Genomic DNA, 18,803 nt, shown 5'->3' with positions numbered 1-18,803 from the left:
TTGGTCCGTAGCTAAAAACAAGTCATGTGTAACTTTAAGTGCAGGTTCTGTGCTATAATGGGGCCTGAAACCTGACTGAAACTCTTCAAAGATATTGTTCTCCTGTAAGAAGAGGCACAGTTGAGCAGACACAACCTTTTCTAGTATTTTAGACATAAACGAAAGGTGTGAAATAGGTCTGTAATTTGATAGTTTATTAGGATGTGTAGAGCTTTAGGTGAGACTGGGTCACGAGATGCTGTCAGGGGTTGAACATCAACTATTTTGTTCCCGATACTTTCCATTTTGTCAGTGAAGGATCTCATAAAGTCCTCACTACAGAACTGTGATGGAATAGTGTTTTGAGATCTCTGGATTTTTGTTAATCTAGCCACTGTGCTAAATAAAAACCTGGAACATACTGTCCTTAATTCTAAAAACCTCTAATTTAGTTTTTCTCCACTTTCTCTCGAGGTTACGGGTTGATCTCTTGAGGGTGTGAATATGACTATTATACCACGGTGCAGGTTTTTTGTCTCTAACCTTATTTAATCAGATGGGGGCAACAGTGTCTAATGTGCAGTGAAGACAGTGCCTATGCTGTTAGTCATTTCATCTAGATCATTTGCGTTTCAGGGTATAGTAAGAAGTTGAGACAGCTCAGGCAGGTTATTTGTGAATCTGTCTTTAGTGGCCGGAATAATTGTTCTACAGAGTCGATAACATGGTGGGACATGGTTAATTTGTTCTATAGGTAGTGTGTATAGTATGAGGTACTGGTCTGTGATGTCATCACTTTGAGGTATAATATCTATATCAGTGACATATTTTCCGTGTGATATTATTAAATCTAGCATATGATTAAGACAATGAGTTGCTCTAGTGATGTTTTGTTTAAACCCAGATGAGTTTAGCAGGTCCATACATGTGAGTCCTAAAGCATCCTTTGTATTGTCAACGTGAATGTTAAAGTCTCCTACAATTAATGCTTCATCAAAATTAACCAATATGTCTGAAAGAAAATATGCAAATTCTCTAAGAAAATCAGTGTAGGGCCCTGGGGGTCTATACACGGTTGCTAGAGCAAGAGACATCAGGGATTTTTTCATGTGCATGTGTGAGAGTGCAACATTAAGAACAAGCACTTCAAAGAAATTAAATCTATGGCCTGTTCTCTGAGTAACAGTAAGGAAATTGCTAAAGATAGTGGCAACACCGCCTCCACGACCAGTCTGACGAGGCTCATGCTTATAGATATATCCTGACGGGGTAGACTCATTTAGATCAATGTAATCATTTGGTTTAATCCAAGTTTCAGAAAGGCAGAGTGCAGTAAGGCTATTTTCTGAGATGATTTATTTTACAATAAGTGCTTTGGGTGCAAGTGATCTAATGATTAGAAGCCCAAACTTTAGGAACTGTTTTTGTTTGTAGCAGCTGGTTTATTGGCTATCGTGGATGAACTGAAGGGTGATGCTTGATGTTGATGGTGATGCATCACTGTTTTATGTTCCCTATTTATCAGTGGCCTGAGTGTGTGTGACTGTGAGCTGAGCAAATATGAAAGCTGAGCAGGATGGCATCCAAGTTGACAGTGTTCGTGTCAAACAGCACAAGCAACAGTAAATAAAAGCTCAAATGCATTTCTAACCATTCTTTGTTAGCTCACTGTTCAAACTGATACAACAATTCATTTTATCTGTTTTCAGGAAAATAGTTCTCCTTTACATTAGTAATAGACTAAGTTTGATTTTTTTTAATTAAAACTGAAAATGATGTAGGTGCAATTTTCACACACACACACACACACACACACACACACACACACACACACACACACACACTCCAAAAGTATTAGAACACCAAGGCCAGTTTTAGATTTGTCATCAATACCTGATATTTCATTCATCAGATGTGTTAAACAAATTAAACCTGATATCTTTTCTTTGAACATAATTTTAAAGTGATCAAGAATACGGGAACATGTTACTCACAGGTGTGTCTTGTGCCCAGGTGTGTTATGTGTGGATGAATTGCAAGAAAGGGATATGCAACCAAATATTTTGTTATGTTCCTATATTTTTGAACACCTAAAAATCAGACTGTCTGACACTAAAGGTTCGATGTTACATGTTGTTTAACACATCTAGATGTAAATACCAAGAAATAATAGATGAAAACTAAACTCTTGTCTCACATCCATCATTTGATCTCAAACCCACGTGCTTTAGTTGTATAGCAGAAACAAGTGAATTGGCCGTGCTATTCCACAGACTGTATTGTGACAGCAGCTGTCAGATATGCTGACTCTTGTGCCAAGGCTGATCTGTAAACATCAGTCATGAAGGCTATTTTGGCTGAAAAAGTGAAGTCATCTGAAATGATTTGGTTAGTTTTTCCACTGTTTTGTCAGGAGTTCTGGAGATACAGTTGGGTCCTGTGTTCTAATGATGGTTTTGTTTGTTTCTAGCTTTTATTATAGGACATTTTTACATTGGAAGAAAACTTGAAATGACACTTTTATGTCTATTTAATCCATAATGTATATAATGTGTAAGCAAATAACATGCAAATGTTTCCTAGTCTGAGGATCACTGATTTAGTTTAGAATGATTCAGCTTTCCCTTTTATCATTTAATGCTTTACAAAAAGACTCAAAAAAAAAAAGACCTAATACATTCATCTTCTGACACAAAATAAAAAAACCTTGTTTGCAGGTAACATCTATACATATTGTACATTAAATCTATTTCCTTTTTTTATTTCTTCTTATTTCTGTTCATTTATATTTCTAGTTTTTTACATTTGATGAATTTTTCTGCAGTCTTACTGTGTGTGTGACAAATGAAAACTTTAAAGTATGTTTTAATATAGTATTGAACCTAATTTTAATAATGAAGCATGACACTAACCAAAGATCTTATAGACACTTTTCAATATAATTAGATTTTCTTTTTAAATTACACACACACACACACACACACACACACACACACACACACACACACACACACACATTTTCTGGACACACACACACTTTAATGACAGCTTACGTAGCCCGGCTAAATTGTGTATATATGAAAGTGAGTCTGTGCTCAGTTTCGGCATTAAATTTACAGACATTACAAAATAGCGCCTACTAGAGTCACACAATATGACTTTCATAGATTTATGGCTCTCTGGAAAAACTTCCTGTGTTAGAGTATAAAACATTTCGAACATGTCTATTGCACATCATGTTTCTTAATAGAAACCTTAATAGATTTTACTGACAACATTCTTTTGTTGATTAAAATACATTCTTAAGTTGTTCATATTCGTTTAAATGTGCTGTATATAAAACATCTGGGAGTGTCACTGCTGACAGTAAACAGACAAGGGGCTAGTGATGAGCGATACAATTTGGGGACAATCTCTTATTCCCTTCAACATGTTTAGCACAGGAAAACTGGAAGATTGAGAAGACAGATTACTTGCTAGCTGCAATAGTCTGCCCATCCCTTAAGAAAAAAAACTCTGTTGGAACTCAAACACATTACTCACTTATCTGAGTGACTCAGCTGTGAAAGCACACAAACACACATAGCTAAGCAGTGTGAAGACAGCTCAAGGACTCCGATCCAAAGAGGAAATAGATCACGTGTTGACACCCAGAGTAAACACACACACACACACACACTCACAGAGTCTAAAGCAAAGATTTCTTAGATTATTTTTGTATGCAGATCACCAGAATGTACATGAAGCTAGCAATAACTTTAATTAACTATCTCTAATATCCCTATCCCTTACTATACACTTTTATCTATCTAGCTTATGTGAAAAGTTAGAGAGCCATCAATATGCTTATTATGTGTTTGTCCATTTCTTTTAATTTTTTTGCCAAAAGTATTTTTTTTAAAAATCACAATCAAATCATAACTGTAGCCTCACGCCAATGTCTTCCTAGAATACTCTATGGAATCACTGTGACTCTGATCAAGATCAAGAGCAGTTACTGAAAGTCCTCCTAGATCAGAAAGACTGCCACACCTTCCTTGAACCACTGTTGCGTCAGCCATATCATCTCAGCTCATATCATATCAGGGAGTTTTTCCTTGCCACCATCATCTCTGGCCTGCTCATTAGGGATAAATGCAACAGAAATATAGTAACTTAATTGTAAACGTTAAGATTTCTATTCTGTTTCTATACTTATGTAAAGCTGTTTTGAGACAATGTGAATTAAAAATGCCATACAAGTAAATTGAAATGAATTAAATTGAATATAAGTGTGCATGGTGCTCAGCGCTGAACCGGCTCACGCTCCTGGCATAGGCTCTGGATTCAATACAGCCATAATCAATACAATAAAGTGGTTACCATTAATCAATTATTGTGACAGAACATTTTAATATCAGCATCTTTCTACTTGATTAATAATGACCAGCATGAAACAATACATGCAAGTATAGACAGTAGGCACAGGATATGCAATAGTCAGGGCAAATATGGTTAATTGTGCACTCTCAAATGTAAAAGATTCCTGCTGTACAGGATTGTGTCTCAAAAAAAAAACATCTGACAAAGGTATAAATGGAAATGGAACAATTCAAAAGAACTATTAATATATAGTTCATTTGACCAAGCAGTTTATTATTTACTTCTTTTTTTTTTTTCAGAAAACAATTCAGAAAACATTATATGTAGATATCTGAGTTTACAAAAAGCAGCTAAAAACAGCACTTCAATGTGGATACAAATTAACAGCTTCTTCCTTATTCTGACATAGAACAAAATAAACTTTTAAAATATTACATTTTAAGTAGAATGTATTGTAACTGTTCATTGAATTGTAACGCCTGTAATGATTTGCATGAGCTTATCTCATGAGCGTTTGTCTATTCTGTGCATGCATCATTCTTCAGTAACAAGCTCTGACATAAAGCAGGAAATAGCAGGCTACATGTCGTGAATCTGATTGAAATCAACAAACCTTCTTGTTTCCAAAAAGAACCATTTTACAAAATAGAAGAAATTACGACTATAGAATCAATAAGGTAATGATCATTAGTGATGTTTTGGGAAATGATTGATTCGAGGTTCCACTGACAGACACACACACACACAGAGAAACTGACATAAGCTAATAAAAGCATGCAAGCTTCTTCACGTGACTTGCCACTTCATCTTGCCTTGCTAATTTAGATAACAGCATTCCCGGAAATCTGCATCTGTATCCACCCTGAGAACATACAAATTCAATTGCAAGTACAGTCAGACAGTCAAGATAGGCAGAATCAAAGAAGGAAAGTGAACCAAGTGCATCACTCAAGCTGACAAATATACATTCTATAGCATAAAATATCAATGAACAGTTTAGCCAGCAGCTAAAAACGCAGTGCTAAAAATGAGCAATATTGTAAATATTGTGATATTGTCATTATTAATAATAATGATAACAATAATTATAATAATTCAGAATAGTCATATAAATTGCAGCTGGCTCTGTTAATTAATAATTTAAAGATGGAAATTTCAGCAGTAGTATCTAGCTACAGCGCCTCATTTGATGACTGTTGAAACCCTGCTTAGACAGAAGTTTAGTAATAATAGTGCCGTATGTGAAAAAGTTTCCCAAATTGAAGTCATTTGAAATATTATTATTGTATATTTTTGCACGTACTCACTATGTATGACTGGTTCTATTCTGGGTTTTCCTTTCCACTTCTCATAAACACATTGGTAAGTGGATTTTTATTGCTAAATTGCTCCTAGCTGTGAGTGAATGCTGCCCTGCAATGGACTGGTGTCCCAGAATTTCTGCACCGTAAGACATCTTAAAATGGTTAAACCTCAATACAAGTTTACTTGCTACCTTAAAAATGTGCATACATTCGACATAAGGAAAATTTTGTTTCAACACATAAGTATTTAAGATAATGGATTACTTGAAGTTTTAATTTTTTGACTTCACTATATAAAATCTGTCATGACAAAAAAGTGAAGAAACATGTTCACATAACTCAATGGGGCTAGCATGATTTACAGTGTGGAATAGGCTCTGGATCCATCAGAAACCTGACCAGGATCAAGTGGTTACTGAAGATTTTGAATTTGATGTTAGTTTGCTGACATCACAGAATTATTGTCATCCTTTCCATTTTCCTGCCAAGTTCAAACATCAGCTTTCCTGCAGTCGCTCACACTAGACCTGCTCAAAATGCAGTTTGCATTGTGGAGCTGTATCTTGATGTAACTTAATAGGCAGTGTAAAAGAAAATAAGTCTTTTAACTGGTAGTACACTAATGTTCCATTCTGCCAGCGGACATTTTTAATCAGTATAAACAAACTTTTATTTTATGGCTGTAAGTCTGATATAAAATTTGTGAGGTCACTTTTGGCTTACAGTGTGAGACTTCACTTTATGCAGAATTTTAGTGCTTTATGATAACTCCTTCAAATTTTAGATGCATATGAAAAAGCATCTGGGGCATCATGGGTAGCAGAAATGGGTTTGATATCACCATTTACTCTCCCACTACCATTTACCATATAGCTAAGCATTTTTTTTAAACTTCCTATGAATATATTGCCCCAATTAGTATAAAATAGAAATATTACAAATTTTTCATCTGTAAAAATAAATAATTTGTTTGAACAGATACAAAGATGAAGGTCAGGTTTGAAGGGGAGATTAGATTTGCGGTCATAGATTTTTAGCTTTTACACAACTTCAGTAACATAAAATCCCACTAAGTCCCACTTGAGCTTGAGGTCCAAGTAATTTTTATTTCTGGTCTCCAGCCCAAAAAGCCCCAGTGATATATCAAGTTCTGATAAAAAAAAACATCCAGCCATATAGAGCAACATGTGCCAGGCAAAGTACAGCATGTTTATGAATATAGGACTAAAGTCGCACTAAAACATAGATTCATAAAAAGTGTAAAATGCCCTCTAGCCATTTTGGAAACAGCAGGAATTTATACTTAAAGCAGTCTCAAAATCAGACGGGTTTCACACTCCTCCACTTCAAGACAGAAGACAGGCTTCTGGATCCTTTGCATTTCTGGCCTCATTGCTGTTCTTCATTTCGATCTCTCCATCTTCTGGCAACACTGCCTCTGAAGACCCATCAGGAGTCGAAGGTGAGAAATCTGATGGAGCGTCTTCATAGCCACTGCTCTCGTCGCAGTCTTCGGCGTCATGAGATTTTTGGCTGCTTCCGTCTGTTGTAGTCTGTTCAGAACCAACCACGTCTGGTTTTACCTCCTGGTCCACCGAGGTTCCCTCTGAATCAGGCTGTTTGGAGAAATTTGGCTCTAATCTTCTGTTCTTGAACAGTAGATATGCTGCAGCAGCAAAGTTAGCAAAACTGTTTGTAGAGCCTGTAGGTTGTGAAGGTGTGTCTACGGATTTTATCTCTTCAGATACACATCCATCCACGCCGTCAGCAGCAGGTTTATCTGTCATTACATCAGATTCTTTCTGCTCTTGTATTATACTTTCAGTTGCAACTGAAATTTTCTCCTGGTGACAGTAAAAAAAAATATGGTCAAAAAGAAATCTAACATAAAGTAGTTGTATGCTAATGTTCTAGAAAGATTCTTCCCCTTAATATGAGACCAAGAGGGAGGCTACAGAATTTAAAAGTTTAGATAAAGCAGTATTTTTTCTTTGGTCTGGTAAACTACTGAAGGAAAAGAGACAAGCCAACTTGCCCCTTTAGTGTAAAATGACCATACTAGTGGTGAGCAGATTGCTCTCTTAAGAATATTGTTTGATTCCCATGTGTTCCCAAGAACTACCAGATGTGCAGGTGGAAAGTCTTAACCAAATGCTCAGGTGGTATTTTCACACAGCTACTGTGGTGACCATAGCAGTGTAATGGTCCATTAATTGAGTATAAAATTTTGTCTTTGGCAGCTCCATATGTATCACACCAACAGGAACTTGTGTAATGTAATCACTTCCTTTTTGTTTTGGACAAACTTTAGCACCACATTATTTTTTTATATACAAGGCACTGTTAAAGCATTGTTACAAATACTGTTACCGATACTAGACACTGTTTTAACACCGTTAAAGTGTGACGTTAAAGAGCACTAATTATTGTCATTAGGAAGGTGAAATTCTTTTAAAATTTGAGTGGAAAATCTCATGCTTTCTGAGACATAACGCAATAGTGAGATGGTCCTTTAACAGATCTATACTTATCTCCTAACAGGAACTTGTTTAACACTACATCATCATGCGATTATAGCTCCTAAAGTGGGCTGTCTGTCTGCAGCTCTGACTGCTGTTTTACTTACATCTTGCTTTCCGTTCATCTTAAACCTAATTATTCCTTAACTACTAAAATTTAATAAACATGTAATTAAGGACTGGATGTCTGGACCAACTGATAGACTGATAAACTTGCCAATTATTTATTACTTTTTGTTAGGACTTTTTATCATTATAGCCCAGAAAGTTCAATGCATATTGTACATATATAATGTTTATAACACAATATGAAATATGTAAGAATACTTTACTGCACTTCACTGTACTCATTATCACAGTGTCTATCTTTAGATTCACACATGCTCAGATCCACTAGATAAATATTAGGTAAATTACACTATAGTGTGGATCTACTTTAATTTAATGTAAACTCCAATTTTGTTGGCCACTAATTTTCTGTAAGCAGGCAGTTTCTCTTTTACTAGCATAGCTTGTTCTCACCTCCTTTAACCGCTCTATCTCCTGCATCAGCAATGCAACATCGTTCTCCAACTTCCTTCTATGCCCCCTCTCTCGTTCCAGCTCCTACAGGCAGGAGGAAAATTATTATAAGGATTAGGTTATTGATGAGATGAGAAACGGAGACAGACAAATAGCTATAGATGAAGATTATATAAAGATAGAGAGTGACATAAACAACATTATTTGCTTTAACACAATTTTTAAAAGCACAATTTTACATATTAACGGTTACAGTGGTGCATCATGGAATTGATTAGTGCAAAATGCTTCCATTGATCTAAACCTAATTTGTTCTCTAAAAATAACTTTAAGATTCTCTGCCTGCAGCAAAAGGAGGAACTCTTGTGGAGCAGATAATGTTTGTTTGGAAACAATTAACAACCTTTTTGAAGGTTGGAATAAGTTGCCATCCATGGAGATGCCATCCATGGTGCTGTGACAAGCTGCAAATGCTGCTATATACACCTTCAGTGCAAATGGAGAGGTTTCTGCTGCCTAGAGGCCCTGATGAAAAGTTAGGATTCTAGGATTTGGGTGAAGCACTGGATCCAGTTGTCGAAGAGCACATAATTCATGGAACTACTTCCACATAGTAATAATAATAATAATAATAATAATAATAATAATAATAAGCCTTTATTTGTCACATATACATTACAACACAGTAAAATGTTTTCTTCGCATATCCCAACGTTAGAAGTTGTAGTCTGAGCCCGGGGTCAGCCATGTTACGGCACCCCTGGAGCAGTGAGGGCTAGGGGGCTTGCTCAAGGGCCAAACAGTGGCAGCTTGGCAGTGCTGGGGATTAAACCCTGATTAACAAACCAGAGCCTTAACCATTTGAGCCACCACTGCCCCAACATGTCAATGACACCAGGATCTCTTGCATTCAGTGTTTCCTGGATAATTGTTTCTATAAAGATGTTTCCTGCTCTGTTCCCAAATCAGTTCTAATCAGAATCTAAATTAGAATCAGAATCAGGCACAGTAGATCTGCTCAGGAAGAAAGATGCCAGTGTGTTCAAGACAAGCAATAGTGAACATCAATATACACTCACCAGTCACTTTAAAAAGCACACCTGTACAACTGGTACATCATTATGCAGTTTTGTAATCAGCTAACCACGTGGCAGCAGCACAATACAGTCACGTAAATACAGGGGCTTCATTTAATGTTCACATCTAACAGAAGAGGATATCCAGGTGAATCTCAAAGCCCCTGCTGTGAAATAGTACCAGACCTTATAGTTGTTAGGATAGACAAAAAAATGTTGGCATATATACCATGCTGATTTGATGAGCTTCCCTCTTGGTCTCAATGAGCATCTCCTCAGCTCCCTCCAGGGCATCCTGGAGACACTCTACCTGGAAAAGTAACACCCCCTGCCGCAGTTCAACGCTCTGTAGCTCGGCTAAACACATCTCGTAGTTCTGCTGTAGCTCCATCTGCAGAATATAAATTAGCTACAAGTTGCTGTTTTGTTGTGAAATACAGTATGTTGGCATGTTAGGATTTCCTAAACTGATATAACATGTAATATCATGGTTTATCAGGTATCATGGTCAAATACCCCCAAAAAAATTGTATTTGGGTTTATCGCAATATCAGCTATATAGGCTATTTCATGGCAGATACATTTTAGAAAATTGTCTTGCCCAAAAAAAGATCATTTTATACATAGAAATTAAGGTTTTTAAATGTACATTTGATAGACATGTTTGGGTCCATTTTACATAATATGGCAACAGATTTGGTTGGGAATAGAAAGCTTTTCCCATGTAACATCTATTCTTTCTTTAGGAATGTCATAGAATGAAATTTCAGAAACCATTCTCGTTAAAGTCTGTATGTTATAACTTTATTCAGTTTGCAGTCTTGCAGATCACTGTACTGATGATATGAATATTCATATGCATATTGTAACACCCCAGGCTCAAATTACAGTCTGTCCATAAGTATTTGAATGAATATACACCAACACAATGGATTTGAATTAAATAAAAGAAAATGTGAATGTAGAGGTTAACTCAAGGGGTTTAAATATTGCATTAATTATAATTAATAATATTGCATTAATTGCCAATCGCAGCCATTTTTTTCCCATAGTCCCTTCATTTTCACAGGCTCAGAAGTAAACGGACTAACTACAATAACCCATGCATATCACCAAATGCTGAGTTTTCTCCCTTGAGCTGCTTGAGCTTCTGAAGCCTCTGTCAGTTGCTGCTTGTTTGTAGGTCTTTCTGCCCTCAGTTTTATGTTTTGTCAGGTAAAAAGTATGCTCGAAGAGTTGAGGACAGGTTGCCTGTTGGGTGGCTTTCGCATTATCCTGAGAATCTAAGGAGCATAGCTTATAAGCATAGCTTCATACTTGTATCAACAGTCACATCAACATTATAAACCCATGCCCAGGTCCTAACACTGACTCCACATGTCTGACAAATGATGTGGTCTGCTTTGAATCATCAGCCCTTCCTTCCTTCACCATACCCTTCTTTTCCCATCATTCTGGTACAGCACTGGTTCATTTTTAACCCATTGTTGTGTACAGATGCAAAATTACAAAAATGATGTCACAGTCCAAATAAATATGGACCTGACCATATGTAAGGAGGTAAAGTAAAATCTCAAAATCTTCCAAAATCTGAGTCCTGGGTCAGTGAAGTAAGCAGACAGTCAAAGAGTATGTAATGAATTGACTGTAAATAAAAGTGATACTGTAGTTATTATTCAAGCATATTTGATGCATTGTTAAATAAATTTTCATTAGACTGGACCTTTACCTTTCTAGCTTTCTAGTGAACTTGGTTCTCCCTTGCTCCTGGTTTGAAGGACAGAATACAATAGGTGCCATAGTGTTGGCTTAGTTACTAATAAACCTAGCTACTCAAATAGTTCAACGAACATTAGTAATTAGTAGATAGGCTGGCTACGTAATGTTAGCATTGATAATGTTAGATTATATCTATATGTGGGCAACTAGATATAAATAGGTTAGTTAGAAATTGCTATGTGAGAGTCAGTAGAGTGGCATTTTCCCATGTTGACATGCCACTCTACTGACTCTCACAAAGTAATTTCTAATTAATATGCATGTATTTTAAAAAATAATTATATGCTTTATATCGTCGCTGTCGGGCGGAATCCCCAAAATCTTATTTTTCAGGAAATGAAAAAAAAAACGCCGTACCTTATCTGCAGTGCACAGGGTTTAATCCGCGTTGCAGTGGATTGTCTTGCGCTAAATTCCTGTCCTCAGACAGGAACTAGTGGGGGTCAAGATTTTTTTTCTTTGAGCCCAGTGTTTTGAAGACATTTACCTCAGAAGACGTGTTGATTCGTTGCGACTCTTCTTGAGGAGAAATATGCCGCGAAGCTCTCCCGCGGAGTGAGGAAGAGGTGGACAGTTCAAGTGTCCAATGGAGTTATGAGATTTGCGCTCAAGCTATTTTCAAGACTTTAGATTGGTTAATAACTTGTAAAAATAACAGACCCACGTGGGGACTGACCAATAGCATCGATATGTGAAAAAATATGAAATTGACCAAATTTGGACATACGAGGTTTCTGCCCGACAGCGACGATATGCATGTTTAAATGTAGCAGGTTCCAGTTGCTATGAGTTACATAGACAACCTTACATACAACATACCTTGCACTAAAACTTTCAGCATACGGTAAATAAAGTGCATGTCCTTCATTCCACACATCATTTACAATTTGTCCATCTTTGTATGCTATTATTAAAATCAGTATATTACACCAGACATAATGTCACTTTGCTATCACTGATGTCATATGAACATGTTTATAACTGTCGGTCAAATTGAACTTAAGCTTCCCCAGATGTTTCAGCTCCCCCCTCAACTGGTACTTTTTTTTTTTACCTCCGGTGGTTTTTGTTTATCTTTCCAAAACACAGTTATATATGGAATAGATGTTTGCTTAGCTTGCTTAACCATGTTTCTCTAGTACTGTAAAATAAAAGGTACTGTAAACTTACACAAATGGAAACTTTTCCATCATCATAATATTTATGGCTGTTTATACTGAAAGCTGTAATTTATTATACTTAATGATACTTAATAAATTATTCAGAAGTGCGTATATAAATATAAATACCGTGGATGTGTTCTCTGCAGGGTCGTCTTCACTCTGATGCAAAACAAAGAAACAAAGAAAATAGCCTTATAATACAAGAATAAAAAAAAACACAGATATGCAACACACTAAACAAGACAATTATATAAAATTTAAATAAACAACTGTATTAAAATAGCAAGCGATCATACTATCATTGATTTTACTTGATTGTTGTTTTTTTATGTATTTTAATATACAGTATTTTTCATAATTATGTAGTTATATCCCATTACAATCAGACTCAGTCTGTTATGTCACTGCCCTGGGCAACCGTTCTGAAGTGATTAAGCTTACTCTGGGGATTTTGAAAAGCAAACATCATGGTAGGTTTCTGGTGTCGTTCCTAACGGAAATGTTAAAAAGAATGATTTCAAACACTAAACGTTTACAATTTAATAGGCCAACCAATAGACACTTTGCTCTAAGGATGCGCTCAGAGAGTAAATCAGAGATTAACTCTTTTCCATAGTGGCGTAGACAATCAGTCCCTCATGGTCCAATTTTAGGATCCTTAGGTTTTATTCCCAGATATAGAACCAGCCTAGCCACTGAGGGGTTAAATCTCAGTGCTGGTCCCAAGGCTCGATTAAATGGGAGGGTTGTGTCAGGAAGGGCATCCGGCATAAAACCTCTGCCAAAACCAAATACATGGATTGGACAATCTGCTGTGGCATCCTTGAACAGGGACAGCAAACATGAAAGTTGACACTCAGGGTAATAAGAATTTGTTAAGTATTTCTGATTTAGCTATCCTACTGGGGCAAAATGTTCAAAATTGACACATACACATTTTTTGTTCACGTTGTCCAAGTGTTTGTTCATAATTTCAAGTTGTTATCTTCACCCACTAAAATTTTGTATAGGTTTATACCAGTTGAGGGAAATACATCTCACACTGATATCCAGCAGTGTCCTGACTTATTTTATATCAGACTTGTAGCCATAAAATATGTCAGTTTATACTGATTGAAAATATCTGATTAAGTTAATTTCATTCTGCTGGCAGAATTGAGTGCCTGTGTAGTGGTAAAAAGGGTCAGGACACATTCACATTGTGTTAATACATCCAGCCTTGACCTGTGATTTTATGCATAGCAATCCTTCTAAAAAATTGGCTTGGTGGATAACTGCACAAATGAACAAATGTTCTTATTAAACTAGCTAATGAATAATAATGCATCACTGTAACTTAAAAAAACAGTGATATAATTCATTTCTCTCTCTCTCTCTCTCTCTCTATAAATCTATTTCAGTCACCAAATCTTCTACCCTGCCATCAGTAACTGTGTGACAGTAAAAAAACTTGAAATAGACACTAAATGTCTGTTCTTTTCAATCCCTATAGAGCGTTTCACTCACTATAGGAGGTAGGAAGGAACAAAATAGTATTTACTAAGGAATAAGATAGTAATAAATGTTTTCTGAACAATCAGTTTGTAATTAAGCGTTTGCCTGATTGTGGACACACTTCTAAAATGTTTCTACCCTGTCCTTTCAGAGTTTCTTAATAAATGCTGCAATGTTGCTATTTTATTGCCAAGAGCCAAGTGAGAAACGCAGCCTACATCCCAGTGTTCACCAAACTGGCTCATGTCTAGAACACTGGACTTAAGCCACAACGCTTCAGGCATAGCTCTAAATTGGACAAGAAGAATGTGGTGTACATAGAAATGCACAAAGGCCATTTTGAGTGCTGTGTCAAAACTGCTTTAAAAGAGATTCAAAATAAAATTCAGTCAGCAATTCAGAACAGTTTGTTTGTAGATGGTGGATGATTGATGTGGCCAAATCTACTGTTAGCAAATTGCCCAGAATCACAGTCTGGGAAAACCTGTCACATGGCAAAAAAATTATGTAAAATCAAAACTGGGCCTTATTTAAAGATCATGTTTAATAAGGAGCCAGTTTAGCAATCAATGACGTAAAAATGTTCAGTCTTCCTAACCTGTTTCTAGCTTGAATGTGTTATGTTAGCATTTTGTATACTTATGTGTCATAGCAATGTGAACATAAGCCTCAGTTTCACACACAAAAAAGCTTTTCACACTTGAAATATGTCTAGCTTTTTCACATTAGTGAGGAAATACAAGAACTGTGCCCAAGCAAGCATTGTTTTCTTTCACTGATATGTGATCTTTTTAAATTTGTCACGTAGTTGCCTTTGTGGATATCCAAGTTCCTCAAATTTTTCAGTGTCATGTATTTCTTCCTCAGTACAGCATGCAGTTCTGTGATGTTCAGCATTTTGTGACCTAACACTACAGAGCTGTTTTTGCATCCTGTTGCTGCATCCTGTTTTTTATGTGATATAAAACACATGCTGTTCAGTTTCTGGGTGTCCATTGCTAAGTATCTAGTCGCAACATTCTAACACTATAGTTTTACGCATTTACAATGTGAGGTTAACACAAAAGAGGTATTAACCCTGTTTCATAATCCTGGGTACTAATGTAAAGTGGTACTAACCTCGCTACTAAATTATGAAACAATCCTCTACCAGCGGTTAAAAGCGGAGTTTAGACCAATGATAACTAAGGGTTAATTCAGTGTGAAACGCCCTAATGTCTGCAATATACCTGTTCCATTATATCACCAGAACAAAAATAATGAATACACTCTGTACAGATGACAGCATATACGTTTTACCTTTTTAAATTGACTGCATAAAATATGTGAACCTAGCGACAGAAAGAAATTCACTGAATTAATCAATAGTCATTTCAGCACTGATCTGAAAAGGTCCAAATTTGTGAGAGGTTTTCCCATCCTGCCATACATATAGGGTTGGTTCATATAGTGTTAAACTGTACTATGTAAACCAATCTGGCAAACTTCCCTCTAAAATACCATGATGTAGTATACATTCTGTTAGTTGTCAAGACAAATGCTGTTGAAACAAACCCATTATTGCACAACAGCTGTCAAATTGTCAACACCCAATTGTGATACACACTGAACAAGTCACAGGAATTAGACCTGATATCTGGATATAAATAGGTGAATATAAAGGCATAATGTGGGGTCATTTAAGCCATAACTGAACTCTGAGCACTGACTTTTGGATATTTTTACCTGACTTCCTCTTGTGTCTCCCCTCCTGAGAGATCCATATCTGCTGTCTCTGCGAGATAAGCGCTTGGGTGACTCTTCAGCCTGACACACAACCAACCAACACAGAAATATACATGAGAATCACAGACACTGTAACACAGTATACTACATTAGACTGTGAGGAAATTCACACCACTTCCATTTAGCAATTCACATTGTCTCAAAGCAGCTTTACAGAAATATAAAAACAGAATAAAAAACAGGGAAATTAAGTTAATATATATCTCTAACATCTATAACTAATGAGCAAGCCGGAGGTGACGGTGGCAAGGAAAAACTCCCTGAGATGATATGAGGAAGAAACCTTGAGAGGAACCAGGTTCAGAAGGGAACCCATCTTCATTTGGGTGACACTGGACAGTAAATAATGTAAATGTAAATAATGTCCTTTCTACAACAGTTTGCAGTTGAGTGGAATTGAGCATCCAAGAGCTCCTGAGGAACTTATGGGTCAGAGTAAATTCCGAGTTCACCACAGACCCAACATTAATTCCTTTCTGATGAAGACCTGATCAAAGAAGGTGTGACAGTCCCCGGGCAGCCCCAGCCACAGCAATCCAATGAGTCACTGGTTATCCATGCAGATCAATCCACAGCAGAGTGCACATCGGGCGATGAGACTCCAACGAGGAGTAGGGCTTACATCCAAAACCTCATGTCAAAGAAAGAGAATCTTTCCCATGGTGCACTGTGGGTATTCCATAACCACTAAGTTTTAGTGTTTACAAATTCTAAACCATATAAAATATACAAAACACACCATTTTCCAAATTTTGTAGTGTTACAACCTGCAAATGGGTTTAATTGGGATTATGGTCCCCATTGAATGTATTGGAACGATAAGACCTTTTGTTTCTTTCGCTTTTGGTTTACAGTAAATATTTGGGTTTGAGATCAAAAGAGGAATATGACATGATAGCTCAGACTTTCTGCTTTCATTTCCTGATATTTACATCTAACTGTGTTAAACAACTTAGAGCATGACACCTCTGTTTCCTGTTGCCAGGGTGTGCCCTGTTATATAAATCAACATGAAAAAATGAGAGCTGGGTTTGGGCATAAAGCAAACCATTTTAAAGTTAAGTAAAGAGGGAAAATCGGCTAGCCAGGGTATAAGCATTGGGGTAACCAATACAACAAAATGTAATGTCCTGATAGAAAACGAAAACTCTTTCTCTTCAAGTTAAAAACTGCAGCATGTGAACACCTAACTATAATAACCATAACTGCTTGCTGAACACCAAATTTCAGATTTTCTCCTTCGATTTTTCTGATATAATAACCACCAGCGGATCAGCAGTGAGGTCAGGTGCTGATGTAGGGGTGAGAAGGTCTGGGGTGCAGTTAATGTTCCAGTTCATTCCATAGGTGGGGTTAAGGTCAGGGCTCTGAGCAGGACACTTGGATTCTTCCACTCCAACCTTCGCAAACCATGACTTCTTGGACCTTGCTTTGTGTACAGGGTTAACGCCATGCTGGAACATATTTTGGCTAGGTTCAAGTGAAGAAAAATTGTAATGCTACAACATACAACAACATGCTGCACAAATGAATGCTTCAAACTTTGTTCCAACAGTTTGGGGAAGACTCATATATAGGTTTTATGGTCAAATGTAAACAAACCTATGGCCATGTAATGTACCTTGATGTATTATCGTGTCTTTTTGCATGTTTTAGTTCAGTTTTGAAGTACACTTCTCTTATTTTTGTCCTACTGTGTGTTTAATATTTATCAGGTGAAAGCCTGTGAGAGCTGAAGAGCTCAGCAGGCGTCTGATATGCTAATAAGCTGCTTACGTCACGACGTCATCTGGCATCACCTAGAAACGCCTAAACAGACTGGAGTAACTTGTAATCTTCTTGAAAACACTTGCCAACTATTCGTGTTGAGTTTATAGTTATTCCAACAGGAAGAGAAAATGACTTGGTAGGAATTAAATCTCACATAGGGCGAGATTTTTTAGAAACACGATCAAAATACAGTCCCAGAAAAACACATTTCTAAATCTGGGCGTATTCCTTTGTAGTATTTATGCTTAACACATTCCTCGTGCGTTAGTTAGTAAATAGCAGAAACTAGGCATCTTTGAACACAATTGTTTTTAAAGGCATTTTATTGATTTATCTTTAACAAAAGAGTCTGGTTCGTGAGAATCAAAAACGATTCCGATTCTTAAGAATCAACAAACGATTCTGATTCGTGAGAATCAACAATCACGTCGCCAGACAAAAGATTGCACAATCAACCATAACATAATTGCCCTCAGCCTTTTTAGATACTTTTGAGGAATCGGTTTAGGGATAGATTAGTATGTCTTAAACGCGTTTAACCAATTGAATATGTTTAAAAACAGAGCAAACCTCTATTATGTGTCGAAGAGACTCTTCCTCGCTCATCGCGCGCGAGACGATCCGTTTTCTCGGTGAGGCAGAAATATCCACTGTGTCCGAATGCATCGTAAAAAACAAAACAAACAACTTACAAGACGCTTGTATGCTCTATTCCACAAGTATGAACAGTCAAAACTGGTTTCCCAGCAGCAGGGAAGTGGTTTCAGACTCAGCTCCAGCTATAGGAGGGGCTCGAGCGACTCAAGCAGGGGCGCGTCTCAATTCAACCGATCATTAACATCTTATTTCCCATATTCCTGCTTCTATTCAGATTATTTCAGACCTGGATGTGACCAGTGACGGGTGTGCATGTGGGAATAATTGCTTATGCGATCTTTAATGATATTAACAGTGCACAATATTAGCTGTGTTTGGGCTAAAAAAAACAATTTTGTTCTCAGTTTCAATAGACTTTTACATGTCATTACATTGTCACATGTAATGAGATGA

The 18,803-nt window shown here is 36.8% G+C and overlaps 1 protein-coding gene across 1 annotated transcript; it reads right to left on the bottom strand.

Annotated features, from left to right (window-relative positions):
* Nucleotides 1–4,347: 4,347 nt before the first annotated feature.
* On the bottom strand, nucleotides 4,348–18,546 carry si:ch1073-456m8.1 (uncharacterized). Its single transcript, XM_060858289.1, has 6 exons — nucleotides 18,324–18,546; nucleotides 15,924–16,004; nucleotides 12,831–12,863; nucleotides 9,992–10,153; nucleotides 8,687–8,770; nucleotides 4,348–7,489 (listed from the first exon to the last, which is right to left on the bottom strand). The coding sequence occupies exons 1-6, from the start codon at nucleotides 18,417–18,419 to the stop codon at nucleotides 6,992–6,994; spliced, it is 954 nt and encodes a 317-aa protein (XP_060714272.1). The 5' UTR covers nucleotides 18,420–18,546; the 3' UTR covers nucleotides 4,348–6,991.
* Nucleotides 18,547–18,803: the final 257 nt, after the last annotated feature.

This window comes from Tachysurus vachellii, chromosome 22 (assembly GCF_030014155.1).
Source record: "Tachysurus vachellii isolate PV-2020 chromosome 22, HZAU_Pvac_v1, whole genome shotgun sequence".
Classification (NCBI taxonomy): domain Eukaryota; kingdom Metazoa; phylum Chordata; class Actinopteri; order Siluriformes; family Bagridae; genus Tachysurus; species Tachysurus vachellii.
This window is presented reverse-complemented; position numbering and strand designations above follow the sequence as displayed.

Coding starts and splice junctions, on each gene's coding strand:
- si:ch1073-456m8.1 (XM_060858289.1), bottom strand. CDS start 18,419: ATGCATTCGGACACAGTGGATATTTCTGCCTCACCGAGAAAACGGATC. Junction 12,864..15,923: donor GAGACACAAGAGGAAGTCAG/GTAAAAATATCC, acceptor GTTTTGCATCAG/AGTGAAGACGACCCTGCAGA. Junction 10,154..12,830: donor CTGCAGAGAACACATCCACG/GTATTTATATTT, acceptor TATATTCTGCAG/ATGGAGCTACAGCAGAACTA.